At 33.0% G+C, this 16,790-nt stretch overlaps 1 protein-coding gene across 1 annotated transcript; it reads left to right on the top strand.

Moving 5' to 3' along the window:
- The first annotated feature begins 10,363 nt into the window (after positions 1–10,363).
- Positions 10,364–11,336, top strand: LOC108376380 (uncharacterized). Its single transcript, XM_017632586.1, has one exon. It carries the CDS (start codon positions 10,456–10,458, stop codon positions 11,050–11,052), a length of 597 nt encoding a protein of 198 aa, XP_017488075.1. The 5' UTR covers positions 10,364–10,455; the 3' UTR covers positions 11,053–11,336.
- Positions 11,337–16,790: the final 5,454 nt, after the last annotated feature.

Raw genomic sequence — 16,790 nt, 5'->3', positions numbered from 1 at the left:
TGTTTTTATTTTTATGTTTATCATATTCTTCATATATCTACATATTCCCCTTCCCCTTTGCACTTATATAAGTAAAGTGTTTAAATTTACCTTGGTCTTCATTTTTGCCTTTAACTTTACGAAACTATGTTTTTGTTTTGATTTTCACCTTTGCCTTTAACCTTTTCTTTATCTATGTACGTACTCACCTTTACTTTTATTCTTGGATTGGTCGTTTTCTAAGTGTTGTTTCACTTCAAAAAGTTTTCGCGTATTATGCATACATGTGTTTATACATATACATATGTATGTACACACATATATAATATGTATAGACGTACATAGATTACTAAAAAATATAAATAGATCCGCATTAACCGCAATCAAGATATGTACGTAATTATGTATTTACATATGTACATACCCTGCGATTAGGTTATAAATATTCTGTTTATCAAAACCCGAAATATGTACTTACGTACACATACATACATACATACTTTTTGTCTCCTTCCCTCACTTCCAACTCATGCATGTGTTTGCAAAACGATGACGAAGTGATTTTGTATGGGAAATCATTTATGCCCATAGATTTGAATCAAATAAACATACTTAGAAGATATCAACCAATACTTCCTATATACCAAACGAAAGGAAAACTCTTGAGTTTTTGATTAAAGGAAACAAAAACAAAATCGTTCGAGCGGTATTCAAGCATTTTGGTAATAAACAAAATTTGGAAATTTTTTCAAAAATTTTTTGCCTTAAAATGCTCGATATTTGTTGAATTTATATAAAATTTGTACACGATAGTATTATTATTGCTTCAAAGAACCTATATCCCGAAAATGAAAGTTACATCTGCAAATCATAAGCTGCTGGAGCACTTTAAAATCTCAAAATTTACCCCAAAATAAGCCAATGTTTACCGTTTTTTTTACGACAGCAACCGAATTGGTTACTTACAAGCATGGTCCTGTCGATAGGAATTTTATTTTTGAAACGCCACACTTTTCTTTGAAATCACTTTATTAGTTTTCGTGCAATAAGCGTTTTCGTGAAGTTCTAAAAATTACAACTACAATATTTCAGCATAGCTCCATATCGAAACGTAAGACGTATTCTACGTCAAAAAGTGATTCGGTTTTCGCTTCGGATTAAACACTTTTAAAAACTCTCGATTCGGTTAACAGTTAACAGTTAATTAGTAGAAAAGGCGGTTTTCTGTTTCAAAACTATTTCGGTTCAAAGGAAACTAAGTCGGGGTGATTCAAAGACGTTTATAAGATCGTGACAGGCGATGAGCCATGGCTCTATGCATATGAACAATCGACTGTATGGGTGAAGGACCCAAACAAGCCAAATCCAACAAATGTTGTTTGCGCTTGAAGTTTTTTTCGAATAACTGGACAAGTTGCCACCAAAGAAAACGAATCACTCTCCACCACGACAATGCAAGCTCTATTTAAAATATGGACTTGTTGGGCCATCTGCTGTACAGTCCTGTTTTGGCGTCCAACTAATTGTTCTTATTTCCGCAGACCAAAACAAAATTACGAGATCATGTAATCAAATCACATGTTTTGGATGGAATGTTTAAAGTACATATATGTAAACACTACAAAAGCATTCGTATGACAAAATGTTCTGAGTACGTTGGCATAAAAACTTTCAAACTGTACGAATACAATGCCGGATTAGACGTTTTCACATTAGTGTTGGTGTATCTAAACACTTAAGTAGCAACCTTTGATTTCGAAACTTTGCTCTTAAAATTGAGACGAACAAGTTTATTTATTATCACCGACATCAATCGAGCAAGCCTTTAATTTTTGTCACTTTTCTTTCAAGAAAATCATCACTGATATTTTCGGCCACATTTAGAGTTTTTTTTTTACTTCCATTCGAAAAAACTGAACTGAACAGCCGCAAAAGCTAGACGAACATTATTTTATTGTAGAGAAATATATTGGGGTGTGGAAGATTTTTTTTTGTTTTAAACCAAGTTTTATTTAAAGGTCGACCTGTATCGTCCTGTGAAAAATTTTAATCAATACACAGAAGTTTTTTTTGAGCTTTGCCCAACTACATAATCACAAAAAACACAGACTTCTACTGGCAAGCGCCTACTATTCGTAAAGCACAAGGTAGATAGTCGTCTTCCAGATCACTTTGGTAAATATCACTCACCCGACTATCTTTAGCATAGTGTAGAGGCAGAAGCGGATCCAAAAAAAAAATGTCGTGGGGTTTAGGAAAATTATAATTTTTATTATACTAAGTATATGTATTTTATACATTATTTTTAAATTGAAAATGGTATCCTCCTTGATTTTGTTTATGGCTCATCTAGCACTTGCTGAGGATAATCCCTCATTTCTAATGCTACTGCGTGAATAGATCGTCAACCTTCGATGGTCGTTGCAACAGATACATTGTTGCACCTATTTTCAAAAAAAAAAAAAAAAATACTTTTATCACCCTGATTCACGGCGCCAATAAAAGTCACAGGCGGCTGTTCTTTTCGTATGTTAAACCAGTACCTGTAAGAAAGACGGTTATTAAACAACAATTTTTGAAGAAAAATGGGGGTACACCTGCGTCACATAGTAAATTCAGCAATGAAATTGTCTGTCGATGTTTGGTGGTCATCTGGCCAGTACGTTTCAAAATATTGTGCCATTTAACCGAAACTACTAAGGCCCAACTTAAGAATTTTATTTGGCAAAGTGTTCTGAATATTTTTTAGCAGTTTTTTGTGATTGATAAATCTCACATTCATTTGATCCAAATAAGGATCAATTGAGCAACAAAAAAAGGTTTCTGCGCTTCCGTCGCAATTTTCACAATATACTTGTCGTTCCACTCGCCATGGTACTTCTACGATAAAACCAGCCTTATTTTCTTCCTCCCCAAAACCCTCTTTTTCTAATTGAGATATTGCCCTGACCAGGGATCAAACAATGGTACGCAGCTCTAACCACTCGGCCACACCGGTCATACATTCCCGAAAGTACCCCTCTCTTAAGTACCTCCCCGCTTATTTGCCCAACCCGCCTAAGTACCTAAATTTTTCGTACCCCATTTACAATTTTACTTATCATTTTCCCCTTTTAAGTACTCTTTTAACATTCCTTAAAATATTTACGTATTTTCAAATTCAGTAGCAGCACTACAAACCTTCGGTAAAAAAAATTCTAGAAAATCAACGGTAACTTTTAGCCACTTGCACATTATTACACTGAAATTGAATGGGCTATAAAACTGTATACTCAAAACACACATCTGAGAAAAAAGATTTTAAATTTTCATGAATTTCTTTCTTTTCAAGGATTTACATATTTATGTAAGTTAACAAAAAGATCTAACTACATCAATAATTATGTTCGCTTAAGTACCCACATCGAGGTACTTAAGGGGATTCTTTTAAGTACCCAAACCGCCTAAGTACCTAAAGAAGCTGGCATTTTTCGTGAGGTACTTAAGCGGGTTTTACTGTATTTACATAAGTATGTACATACAAACACATGTGAAGTTTTTTAAATTTCACCTGAGCTGTACCGGAGTGTTTTAATAGTTTCTGTACATTTTAAGTTAAGATAAGGGGGTTGGCGTCAAAAGCTCAAAAGCCCTGGAAACAATTTCAACCCTCAACTTGCTTCCCTTCGCCAATTCCTGTTACTATTATTTCGGGGACCTCACTGAACATTTTCCAAAAAAAGAGAGCACAAAAAACTTCGATAAAATCAGTTTTCGCTATTCAACAAATGACTATTAGTTATCATCAAGTGAAGGTGCACGAATGGTATTTTCAAGGATAGTAGTGGAAGGTTCTATCACCTTTTGTTTTTTTGCTAGAGCTTCTCAAATATTGCAAAAAACGCGATTTTTTGATACTTTGACCACGTTTTTCTCAAAATCTAAAGCTGATGGAAACTTTATACTTACAGATTCGTAATCAGCACAAAAAAGGCTATCGAAAACAGCTTTAACATTTTACGAAACACAATTTTTAAAAATTTTTGTTAGCCTGTGTAATAATTGAATTAGTAAAAGTTACCATAGAAAACAAGCGCCCGACGGATTTTGGTCTCTTTTTTTGGAAAATGTTCAGTGAGGTCCCCCGAAATAGTAGCAAAAGGAATCGGCGAAGGGAAGCAACTTGAGGGTTGAAATTGTTTCCAGGGTACCGGTATATCTATGTAGTATGTATGTATGTGCACATAAATTGCTTCAGAAACTCAGTTAAAGTTGATTTAACTTTTCTACTTAGCTACCGAATTTCATATTAAAATAACATTTTCCAAGTTTAAAGAAATTATTGACATTGTGGCCAATAAAAGCAAGTGTGCCACAAATATAATTTTATTGAACCGAAATACAATAAAAATATGCATTTCCAATCGATTAAATAAACAAAAACTTAAGCTGTATGTAGCTTTACAGGTAAAATGTGCGTTTTCTTTAAAAAAGTGTATAAAAAAAATAAAAAATATAAAACTTAGTCGACTAAATACGTTAACATTTTAGAAAAATAATGCTATAAAATTGAATAAAAATTGTTAATAAGTAATTATAGTACATATATGTATATAAATGCTGCTGTTTTTGCCCTCGTTGTAATGTTAATGGTATAGACCAAAAAACTTAGAATTAATACAAAAACAAAAAACAAAGCATGTAAAAGGCTTGACACAGTTTGAAATTCATGCATATGTATGTGCGAACACATGCTTACTCTTCTAAATAAGTATATAAAGCTGTATATCAAATTTGCATTTAGCTGACAACTTAAATATGGTATAGATTTAAATACAGATATATTATTTATATTTGTGTATCTTTATCGATAAGTTTGTGCGAATTTACACTACAAAATCTATTGGAACGGATAGAATGCAACTAAGTACACAAACTAAAATAAGTGAAATTTATATAAAATAGATATTTATTGAAAATAACTACATACACACTAATGTATGCATGTTTGTGAGGATTATTATAATGAAAATTGGGAACTATATGTAAATAAACTATGTGTTTGAAAGCAAAATAATATAATGGTAATAGCAGTTATGGTATATGTAAAAATAATAGTTATTGTACAGCTTAAAAAGCATTTACTAAGTGTTAATAAACGAAAGTGTGAAATCCATAAAGTAAATAATAAAAAAATATATTGTAGACATATCTAATATGTGTAAATTAGAAATTTTCCCGAGTACGAGTAATATTCCTCTTATATTTTCAAACCACTTGCATATGCAAATTTTAAGCTGGTCTTTACAATTAACCTTTTCACATAAACAATTACATCTGATTTGTGTATTAAATGAAATTTTTTTATTTAAATATATTTGTCATTGGCGTCTACAATAAGTCAAAGATGAAAGACTTTAATTTTAATTTTATAAACTTAAAACTGGAAATACCTATAGAAATTGAAGAACTTAATTTTAAATTCATCCAATAGGTACTGCGTACGTTTTACTCTTTGATTTTTTTTTTTTTATTTAATGGATTATTAATCAAGTTCATAAGATTATTACTGGTTCCTCTATACAGATTCGCGTAAGCACTTAGCGTGACCTTACCTCTGAATATCTGAATAGTGTACTTTCAACACCCTTTTTTGACTTTCTTAAATATAACCAGACGATAATAAAGATTGTTTATATCTTTTATAGAACAAGTATTTTAACATTTTCTACATTGTCTGAGAACGCCGTGAGAAATGACCCATCAAGCTGCATTTTATTATGTAGGTACATAACTCGAAGACCAATGAAGATAGAGAATTAAAATCATACACTAATTAGTGGTGCACAGACGCAGCTTTAGACAAACAATTGGTTATATAGACAAATTAACATTTGGAATAGTTTCGCTGCATGGTATTACGTGATTATAAAATTTAAGAAAATGGGAATTGTTTCGAATACTTGGTTGAATTTGTACTTCAAATTTGACACAATTTTCCATAAGTCTTTATAAGCGGCACGATGATGAACTATTATATAAAAATAAAAAAAAGTTAATAAACACTAAGCAAATAACAGAAAAATAATCAAAAGTGATCAAAATATCGCGTTTCTATCATTTTGTCGCAATCTACATTTACGAGGTATAATTTTAAATATCACAGCGAAACTTGGTAAACATTTATCCCTTTTTAAATTTGCTGGCCTAATCCAACAATAAATACACTCACTTAGCATATAAATGCAATATTACAGAAACTGCAAAAAAATCTCCATTAAAAGTTACAAATATGTAGGAGAAGTCCTTGTACAGAAACTTCATTTTTACTGAACTGTTACAAATTTATGCGACGGTACTTTTGATAAAAAATTTGTCTTTTATTTTATTTCGAGGGTGCTCGTAGAATCTCCTCAATTTTTTTTTTCTGGCATTATCGACACCTGTTTTCGATCATCCACTCAAATCTTTAGGAATAAAGTTAAAAGCACGCCCACTTAAACCTTTACTTTAGAGGTGAGTGTGAATTATGTACAAACAATTGGAGATGAGAGATACATATGTATGTATTGTATTCCCTTTCGAAACATTTAAAGAGAAGCAGGTAGGAGCTTACTTTTCTTTATATTATGAGTATCATTAATGTATTAAATATTCCTCTGTACCAAATTATAGCATGGTTAAAAGCGGTAAGTATAAAAAATACCCTTTAAAAAATGTTTTCAATAAGTGGGCTTCGGTATATCCCGGCCAAGTTAGACATTCAAGATTTTTATAACCCGCATAAAGCTGAAAACTGGTGCGAATTTCGCGAACACCATTATGAAATGTGAAAAGTTCCCGTTGATTGCACATCTGATATTTATTCAAAGTCAAAAGTCACATACAGTTGCGAGAAAAATAATACCAGTAAAATTCAAAATGATGCTGCTGGTAACGTATGTTTATTTATTAATTGTTAATAATTTTCATTTAAAATATGGATCGATCTACATATATAAGAAATGGCATAAATACAAGTTTCAAGACTTGCACAAAGTTCACAAAAATGCTTACACCGTCTACAACAAAAAATCTAAAAACTCAACGGTAATTTTTAGAGACTTATTATACTAAAATTGAACGGGGTAAAAAACCGCATACACAAAATCTTTCTAAAAAATCTAAATTTTGATGAAAACTTTTTTAAGTATAATCAATTTTTGTGAACTTTGTGCAGGGTCTTTGCATCTCAAATCACCCAGGCCGGGGGAAAATGAATTTAAGTTTGCGATAAAACTCACAGGGATTGTTCCTTGAACAATTTAAGGAGACATGTATTTTTTCTTTCTGCTCCGAAATTCGAATTTTTCGAGTAATGAATTTTTTTGTCTTTGAATACGAACGCTTCTTTTTTCCTCTCTTAATAGCAACGATTGATGAAATCGCTTAGAACTGCCGCAAAAAAGCAAAGATTTTGACGCTTTTTTTTTAAATACAGATATTGATCTACTGAATCGATCTAGTGAACTAAATATCAGTAATTGTTTATTAATAAGTAATTATTGTTAATAAACAAAAAAAAATCGAATTGCTTTTTTAAATTGCCACATCTTTTTATGCTCAAACTTTCTTGTCTATTAGGGAATAGTATAATCTATTTTCAGTACGAGTAACAATATGCTAAAATTCGTCGTTTTCGAGTTATGATTTTTTTTTTGAAAATACACTTATATGATGCAAGCAGATTTTCGTGCCAGTTGAGGGCACAAAAATTGTTGCCCATTATGATAATGTTTCCTTGCTGAAAATTTTTTGAGATTGACCGATCAGAGCCAAAAGTTTTTCCCAATTGGGCCCTAATTTTGGACCAAAAATATTCAAACAAAATTTTTAAAAGTTTGCAAATTTGTAATGTACTCATTTTACTCAACTTGGGTGTAGGAAAAGTCATAACTCAAATTATTGTAAAGTGCGCAATACGCAGAGCTACCATTGTGATTTTTTTAATTTTTCTGAGATGGCATATTTTTACGGTTGCCAGACGTACTGATTTTATCAGTACAGATTTTTCAACTCTTGTACAGATTTTATTAATTTCTTCAATCAGTTCGCTAATGTCCTGATATTTCAAAATTTGTACTGACTTGTACTGAATTTTCAATTTAAACAAAATACATACTTTATGATTTTCTTAATAATAATAATTTTTTTTTACATAACGTTGCAACTTGCTTAAACTGCACTGTGAAAGATAGTAAAACAAAAATATTAATATACCGGCCGGAAAGCTCTACCAATGACCCAATAGGAAATTTTAACACTGGCCTCAAAAACAATCAAAAATATTAATAGTTTTATGGGCATATCGCTGGGTCGTAACGTACGAGTGCGATAATATGATGTAGCTTAAATTATCTAAAAAGAAGGCTAACTTTTTTGTCGAGTATTGTTAGTTATCTCGAAAATATCTTTCAGTTTAATAGCAGCCAATTTTAATATTCGAATGGCTTTTGCCTATAACTTAAACTGCCTTTAGATGAGGCGATAATCGCCTGCAAAAGTTGACTTCCTGTCTACTGTGAGGCAAGCGATTTTTGAATCACCATTAACAGGAGCGATTTTTCTTGAGCAATGTTTAATCGTCTAAAAAATCGCCTCATATAAATTCAGTTTTACAATGCTTTTTTCTCAATTTACTGATATTGTGAAAGAGTTTTGCATACAAGACATAGAGTTGGGTACTCTTTTTAACAAATTCTTAGACCTTCCATGATGAAATATAGAGAAAGTCCTTAAAAATTGGTACTTTTCTATAGTTTGAAAAAATATGTAATTTGGTTTTTTTTCAATACCACACTCAGACGAAGCAACTGAGAGGATTTTAACACATTGACTGCCAAGGCACTTTCAGCAAATAAGATGTTCTGGGGCCACAGCATTTTTTTTTTTAAATCTCATCAGAGACGTCAAAATTGGAATTTAGGGTAGTGCTGGTAATATTTTCTGCTTAGAAACAGGCAGTTTTTAACTAATTAGTATGTCACACACATATGTTCGACGTGGCGCCTACCGAGTTTTTTTAACTCAGGGCCATGGCGGACATATATGCAAGACAAAAACATTGGCTAAACATCAAAATACATCGTCGTCATACAAGCTCTACTTCGTTTTGCAAAAACAAAACAATTGGGAGTATGTTGTTTTTGCAAACAAACACCAAACAACGTTATATGACGACAATGTATTTTGATGTTTGAATCCGTTATTTTTGCAAACAGAAACAAGTCAAAGCTTATTACATGCTCAGTAAACAAGAAGACTTGATCGCGTTATATTGGTTGATAATATTTGTGTTACGGAATGTCGAAAAGAAAATTTTTATCAGATACTGAGTTAGAAAAAATACTCGCAATTCCAGAAAGTGAAGAAGATGAAGATTATAGCTCTGATGACTCTGTAAAGGATCCTATGTATAATCCTACTGCATACTCTTCGGAAAGTGAAGAAGATGAGGAAGTCATAAATAATATGGAAGAAGTTCTTGAAAGCCTAGCACTAGAAGAGAATAGGGAAGAAAGCGATGAAGAACAAGAAAATCGGGTCGCAAGTGAACCCCAAATTATAAATGCTGTCTGGTCTGAATAGAAGGTCGTCATAAAACATTTATTTTTTCGGGAAAATCAGGCCTACAAGTAGTGTCCCACAAAGTGTCACCCCATTTGATGGTTTTCGTTTGTTTATTGACGATGAAATAATCAACCTCATCGTATTAGAAACAAATAGATACGCTGAGCAACAACTGATTGCAAAAGAATTGAAACGCGAAAGTCGAATAAAAAAATGGACTCCAACTAATAGCGATGAAATGAAAAAGTTCTTGGGACTTGTATTATGGATGGGTCTTGTTCGATGTGGTAGTATTCCATCATACTGGTCTACAAGTGAAATTTATAAGAATAATGTAGCGCCCAAGGTAATGCCGCGGAACGTTTTGAGTTATATACTAGCAAATATACACTTCGCCAACAATGAAACCATTCCAAAAGGGGATAGGACTGGAAAAGTTCAACCACTTATAGATATGTTGCAAAAAAAATACCAAGAAACTTTATACCCAGATGAGGATTTTGTAATTGATGAGACTCTTGTGCCTTGGAGGGGTCGCTTAGTATTTCGACAGTATATTCCAAACAAAGCCCATAAGTATGGCATAAAATTATTCAAGCTATGTTCTACAGAAGGATATACATGGGCAAGTAAGATTTACTCAGGAAAGTCAGAGGTTTACGCAAGAAATCTTGGCCTGGGACGATCAGTTTGCGAAGACCTTCGCAGGACTTACTAAATCAAGGTAGAACACTAAGAGCAAACAAAAAATATATGCCCAAAGAAGTGTTTGATGCCAAATTGGAAAAAGGTCAGGTAATTCATAGAGAAGAGAAAAATGGAATTGTGGTACTGAAATGGCGCGATGCTCGTGATGTACGGATTCTGTCAACAAAACACAGTCCAAGAATGGTAGAAGAAGCTCAAGATAATGGCGAACAAGCATTAGCTTCTGACCTTGACCAACCATCAACCAGTAACACCTCTGGCTCGAAACGTCGCTTGGCGAAGAAGAATAAGAAAAAGCCAATAGCCATACTTGCTTACAACAAAGGAAAAGCAGGGATTGATTTATCAGACCAGAACTGTTCTTATGCTACTACTTTGAGGAAGGGCGTGAAGTGGTACCGCAAACTGGGTATAGAATATCTGCTTGGACTATCAGTAGTAAATGCTTTTGTAGTGTACAAGAAAGCTACGAAAAAAAATAATGCACAAATACGATGGTTTAGAGAACAAATTACTTCATCACTTCTAAATTTGCAGAAGCCAGAAAAACATATGAAGCCAAAATCAGGCAATATTCATATTTTAAAAATAAAACTAAGTGCAAGTAATACAAAATTACGTCGAACATGTACTTTATGTTATTCCAGAATAAAACAAATGGAAGGAAGGGAGATCGCCAGAAAGAAGGCTAAAAGAGTATACACGTATTGCCCGGATTGTCCCCAAGAGCCATTCATGTGTTTAGAATGTTTTGGGAATCACCACAAACAAGTTTAATGGGTTCATTTGTATAACTACTTTGTAAAAATAATATGTAAAAAATTTTTTGTTACTGCAATAAAATGAATTTAATTTTTTTTTCAAAACCAATTTTTTCCAATTGTTTTTTGAGCTGCGCCGAAGCCACTATAACAGAAATTTCATGGGAAGCCATATATTTTATTATTGCAATAAAATCATATTTATCCTCAATCGTTGCTGTGTGACATGGCGAGAGAGAATAATAGTCGTGTCGGACATATGTGTCCGACGTGGCGTAAACCGCATAGTACAGTGTCACACATATATGGCCGACGTGGCAGTCAATGTGTTAAGTATAAGGTTTGCCTCCTTGCGCAAAGAGAGAAACCGTCTTCTAATTAAAATTTTTGAAACTGAACTTCAAATTAACAGCCCGATTCTGTGAGCTTGATAAATTGAAAATCTTTATAATTTGTAAATTTTTTATTATTTATCAAGAATTGGTATTCTAGCACGGAAATCAAAAGCTCTTTTCTTGATAAATTATCAAGATTGAAAATGCTATTGGCAAATTGAAATTTCATGTGAAATGTATAAATTTTGTATATTAATAAATTTGTTTCTAACAATTAAATACTCCATGTGCCGGCATTTGAACCTGCGACACACGGAATTATAGTCAACATTTCTACCTACTCGGCTACGGCAGTCAAAAGATTTTTTGCTTTTAAATTCATATTTTTCATATGTGACAATGAAATCAGTTCCACTCATGTGGAAATCGTAGAGCTTTTTGTTTTATAAATATTGACACAGAATGCGAAGGAAGCTTTTACTTGATAAAAATCTTGATAAAATTTCTTTACAAAAAATTTATCAAGAAAACACAGAATTGGGCGGTAAAAGTAACTTTAAAATTAACCGCCCAATTCTGTCTTTTCTTGATAAATTTTTTGTAAAGAAATTTTATCAAGATTTTTATCAAGTAAAAGCTTCCTTCGCATTCTGTGTCAATATTTATAAAACAAAAAGCTCTACGATTTCCACATGAGTGGAACTGATTTCATTGTCACATATGAAAAATATGAATTTAAAAGCAAAAAATCTTTTGACTGCCGTAGCCGAGTAGGGAGAAATGTTGACTATAATTCCGTGTGTCGCAGGTTCAAATGCCGGCACATGGAGTATTTAATTGTTAGAAACAAATTTATTAATATACAAAATTTATACATTTCACATGAAATTTCAATTTGCCAATAGCATTTTCAATCTTGATAATTTATCAAGAAAAGAGCTTTTGATTTCCGTGCTAGAATACCAATTCTTGATAAATAATAATAAATTGACAAATTATAAAGATTTTCAATTTATCAAGTTCACAGAATCGGGCTGTAAATGTATAGAATTTTTTTACTATTTAAACACTGAAAATAGAAATGATCTAATTATTGCTATTCAAATATGTCATAAATATAAAATAATTTATTGGCTCCTGTGTACAGTGATGTTTACACTCATGTTAAAATGAATAAAATTTTTATTTTTTATGAACTATATTTTAATTATATACCAAATTATTGTTAAAAATAAGAACACTGGCGTCTTAAAGTATTATCTGTTACTTACATTCATAATTTCGCTTTGAATAAAAATGTACTGAGAAGTACTGATTTTTTTGCATGAAAAAGTCTAAAGTACTGATTTCCCGCTTTAAAAAATCGATCCCCATATTTTTAAAAACTAATTTTGTTTTGTTTGTTTATATGTGGAAAATTTTTCGAGAATATATAACCCAGCCAGCAAAATCATTGCAAACGAGCTCGTAACTGGATATTTTCTCGAAGAAAAACCGGCTAAAAAGTCGTTTATGATAGCCATCTACGGTTCGTTTTCGTGTACTTTTTCGCTTGAAATTGTCGATCGCTTACGAACAGTCGTAAACGGATCGAAAAAGCATTCGTATGCGAATATTATATATTATAAAATATTTTGGTTCAAGAAAAATTTCCAACAGAATGAAAATTTTTTCTTTTGCTGACAAATTACTACAAGTCTCGTTCTTTTACTTTTTTTGTTTTATCGTTTACGAGCCTTTTTCTAACTTTTCGCCGATCGAGAATCCCTCGTGAAACATAATGTTCGTAAAATGTACGTTTTCTTGCCGGCTGGGAAATTTAAAAAACATTTTTTTTTATAGGGAATTTTGATGTGTGTATGTGTGATTTTTTCGATAAAAAACATTTTAATTGCGTACGCATGTTCACTTTGAGCCAATTTTGAGCACTGCACATTAGGTCAAATGATTCATTTGGCTGTGCGAAAGTCCAATTTCGTAAACGCAGTTTTACATTATTTTTTGATGCCATTCTATAGAGAATACTCCAAAATAACAGAAACTTCAATTTGTTTTTGTAAAATAAAAATCACCATTAGACAGCAATCAAACAAAGTTACACTTTCAAAACGTTATTAAAGGAAAATTTTTAATGGAAAACAAAAATATTGGTGAGAACCTATGTCCTAATTAAAAACAAAAATTGACTTTTTATATTTTTTTTGCAAAACAAACTGACTTATTTGCAAAACCTCAAAAATTTTCTGATTTGTTTCCATTTATGATTTAATGTAAGCTGTTAACTTTCGGCAAACAAAATGGAAATGGAAATAGAAAAATTGGGATGTAGTGAGTTGATCTTATTTTACTTAAGCCGCCGTTTTTAGCAGTTTTCAAGAAAAACAGTTTTTTCTGGGCAATCATGCTATTAGAAAAGACGAGAGGGTTGTAGTTTGGCTTATTGGATGTTAAAAGAAAGAAAGGCTTTCTTCGGTTGTCACCCATGTTGAAAAACAAATTTGGTGCTGTTGATATTTGCGAAAGTTTCATGAAACTCTTAGAAGAAAAAACGCGGATTTTTGCAATTATTTATCAAACAAAGACGAAAATTATGGAATTATTATCCCGTTTACTGATGAAGTTGTTTTAGAAATCAAAGCCAACTGTGTCGACCAGCAGCCGGATTCTAACTTTCGCTATCGCTAAAATATGCTAAAATGCGAAAGCTAACATTTTATCCGAATCTTTGGCTATCCCCAAAAATTGCGGTTCTGTCCTCCCTTTCTCTAAAAATAACTTAGCCTAAATTTTAGTATTTTACCCGGCCGCAAGTGGCGCTGTACAATAACAGCAGCTGTCCAAATTTGCTTGCATTTTAATGATGGCTCCGAAAACGCTATTTCGAGGAGTTGCTGAGGGAGTTCCTTTTCACTCCATATTCGGAGCGCTCCGCCTTTGGCTGGCTGGGAATGCAATTTATCAGCAAGCGAGAAAAAAACTTTCAAATAAAGACAGAAAACAAAAAAAAAAACAACAATAACAAGTTGAACGCGTAAATACATAAGTGTACACATAAAAGTGCTAAGAATCAAAACAAAGAGAAAAGGTAACAAGTGCACACAGAGTAAACGTTTCTAAGTTACAAGATACCCCAGTAGAAATTTTATGCATACGACATCGCTGGTGGTAGCATGAGCTTGCTGCTGTGTATACATGCCAGTATAAATGAACCTTCATACACATCAAAAGGCACGATTTTTTTTAAATTCGAAAAAATGTTAATATTTCAAAAACGATGACACTTTTACCTGAAAATTTTTTGTTTATCAGTGAGCTCTACCCCCACCGCCCCCCCTCCCCCCCCTCCCACCTACCTTCCCCTAAAGTTTGGCACGTTGCTTCTGGGACACCCTGTATAAATAGGCAAGCATGAATAATTGGGAACAATTTTCTCGTATGTTTCTTAACCGATTCGAATGATTGCTTTGTTTGAAAGGTGTTTCGGAGGAGGATAGGTGGCGCAGGGGTCGAGCTATACTAAAAAATCGCATTTATAGTCCNTACCCCCACCGCCCCCCCTCCCCCCCCTCCCACCTACCTTCCCCTAAAGTTTGGCACGTTGCTTCTGGGACACCCTGTATAAATAGGCAAGCATGAATAATTGGGAACAATTTTCTCGTATGTTTCTTAACCGATTCGAATGATTGCTTTGTTTGAAAGGTGTTTCGGAGGAGGATAGGTGGCGCAGGGGTCGAGCTATACTAAAAAATCGCATTTATAGTCCGATGTGCTTCAAACTCAGAATATACGTTCGCTACATAAGGATAAATACACCGAATTTAGTTTTAACCCTCTAAGAGCCACTTTGAGCAAAATATTAAAACAAAACTATTTACAGTCCTGATTGGATCAAGTTCAGCCCGACTATCAGTGAGAGAATCGACATGACATCTTATCTTGTATATATAGATACGCAAACATGATTTTTGTGGTACACTTTTGAGGTAATTGATTTAAATGAAGTTCATATCAAATGAAAGATGTGTTGGTACAGATGTGCTGAATTTAGTTTTTAACCCTCTAAGAGCTACTTTGAGCCAAATTTAAAAAAAAATATATATATTTACAGTCCTCATTGGAACAAGTTCAGCCCGAATATCAGCTAGAGAATTGATATGACATCTTATATATTAATACGCAAACATGATTTTTTGTGGTACTTTTTTGAGGTAATTAATCCCATTGATTTCAATGAAACTCATATCAAAAGAAAGAGGAGGTGCTGTAGATGAGCCGAATTTAGTTTTTAACCCTCTAAGAGCCAATTTGAGCAAAACATTAAAAAAATATATATTTACAGTCATGATTGGTACAAGTTCAACCCGAATATCAGCTAAAGAAGCAACATGACATCTTATATATTAACACGCAAACATGATTTTTGTGGTGCATTTTTCATGTACTTAATCCCCATTGATTTCAAAAGAAAGAGGAGGTGGTGTAGATGAGCCGAATTTAGTTTTTAACCCTCTAAGAGATGCTTTGAGCAAAATATTAAGAAAACTATTTCCGGTCATGATTGGTACAAGTTCAGCCCGAATATCAGCTAAAGAAGCAACATGACCTCTTATATATTAATACGCAAACATGATTTTTGTGGTACACTTTTGAGGTACTCAATCCCCATTGATTTCAAAAGAAAGAGGAGGTGGTGTAGATGAGCCGAATATCAGCTAAAAAAGCAACATGACATCTTATATATTAATACGCATACATGATTTTTGTGGTACACTTTTTAGGTCCCATTGTTTTCAAAACAAAGAGGAGGTGGTGTAGGTGTGCCGAATTTAGTGTTTACCCCTCTAAGACCACTTTGAGCAAAACATTAAAAATATATATATTTACAGTCATGATTCCCAGCAAAAAATCGGTAATCGTTTTTAGTGGTAACGTGTTCTAGAAGGCATAGCGTTATAATTCCTTCGAATTTCCTACAATATTTTATTCATTTCGCTTCTTTGTTTCATTCCGGGGAATGCAAAGTAGAATGTCCTATAATATTTATTTTTTAATTCGCTTCTTTGCTTAATTTCCCGGAATGCAAAGTAGAATGTCCTACAATATTTTATTTGCTTCGCTTCTTTGCTTCATTTCAGGGAATGCAAAGTAGAATGTCCCACAATATTGTGGCGAATACTGCGGCAACACAAAGCGAACAACGAGAAATAGGCAGAATGTTCGAGGAATGACGTAGAATGTTCCACAAAGAGAAACGTCAAGTTGGATGAACACTGCGAACAGCGAGAGAAAGAGAATGAGCGATAAACTTCAGAACGTTCTAGAGTTGCCATAAGTGTGAGCGCAGGTATATAAGAGCCACGACACAGCGGAGTTGAGACAGTTACAAGTCAGCAAGCTACAAGTAAAGTGAGCGGAGAAT

This window comes from Rhagoletis zephyria, unplaced genomic scaffold, assembly GCF_001687245.7.
Source record: "Rhagoletis zephyria isolate East Lansing unplaced genomic scaffold, Rhagoletis_zephyria_1.1 Rzeph_scaffold_00098, whole genome shotgun sequence".
Taxonomy (NCBI): domain Eukaryota; kingdom Metazoa; phylum Arthropoda; class Insecta; order Diptera; family Tephritidae; genus Rhagoletis; species Rhagoletis zephyria.
Note: the sequence above shows the minus strand (reverse complement) of the source record. Positions and strands in the feature narration are given on the sequence as shown.

Coding starts and splice junctions, on each gene's coding strand:
- LOC108376380 (XM_017632586.1), top strand. CDS start 10,456: ATGGTAGAAGAAGCTCAAGATAATGGCGAACAAGCATTAGCTTCTGAC.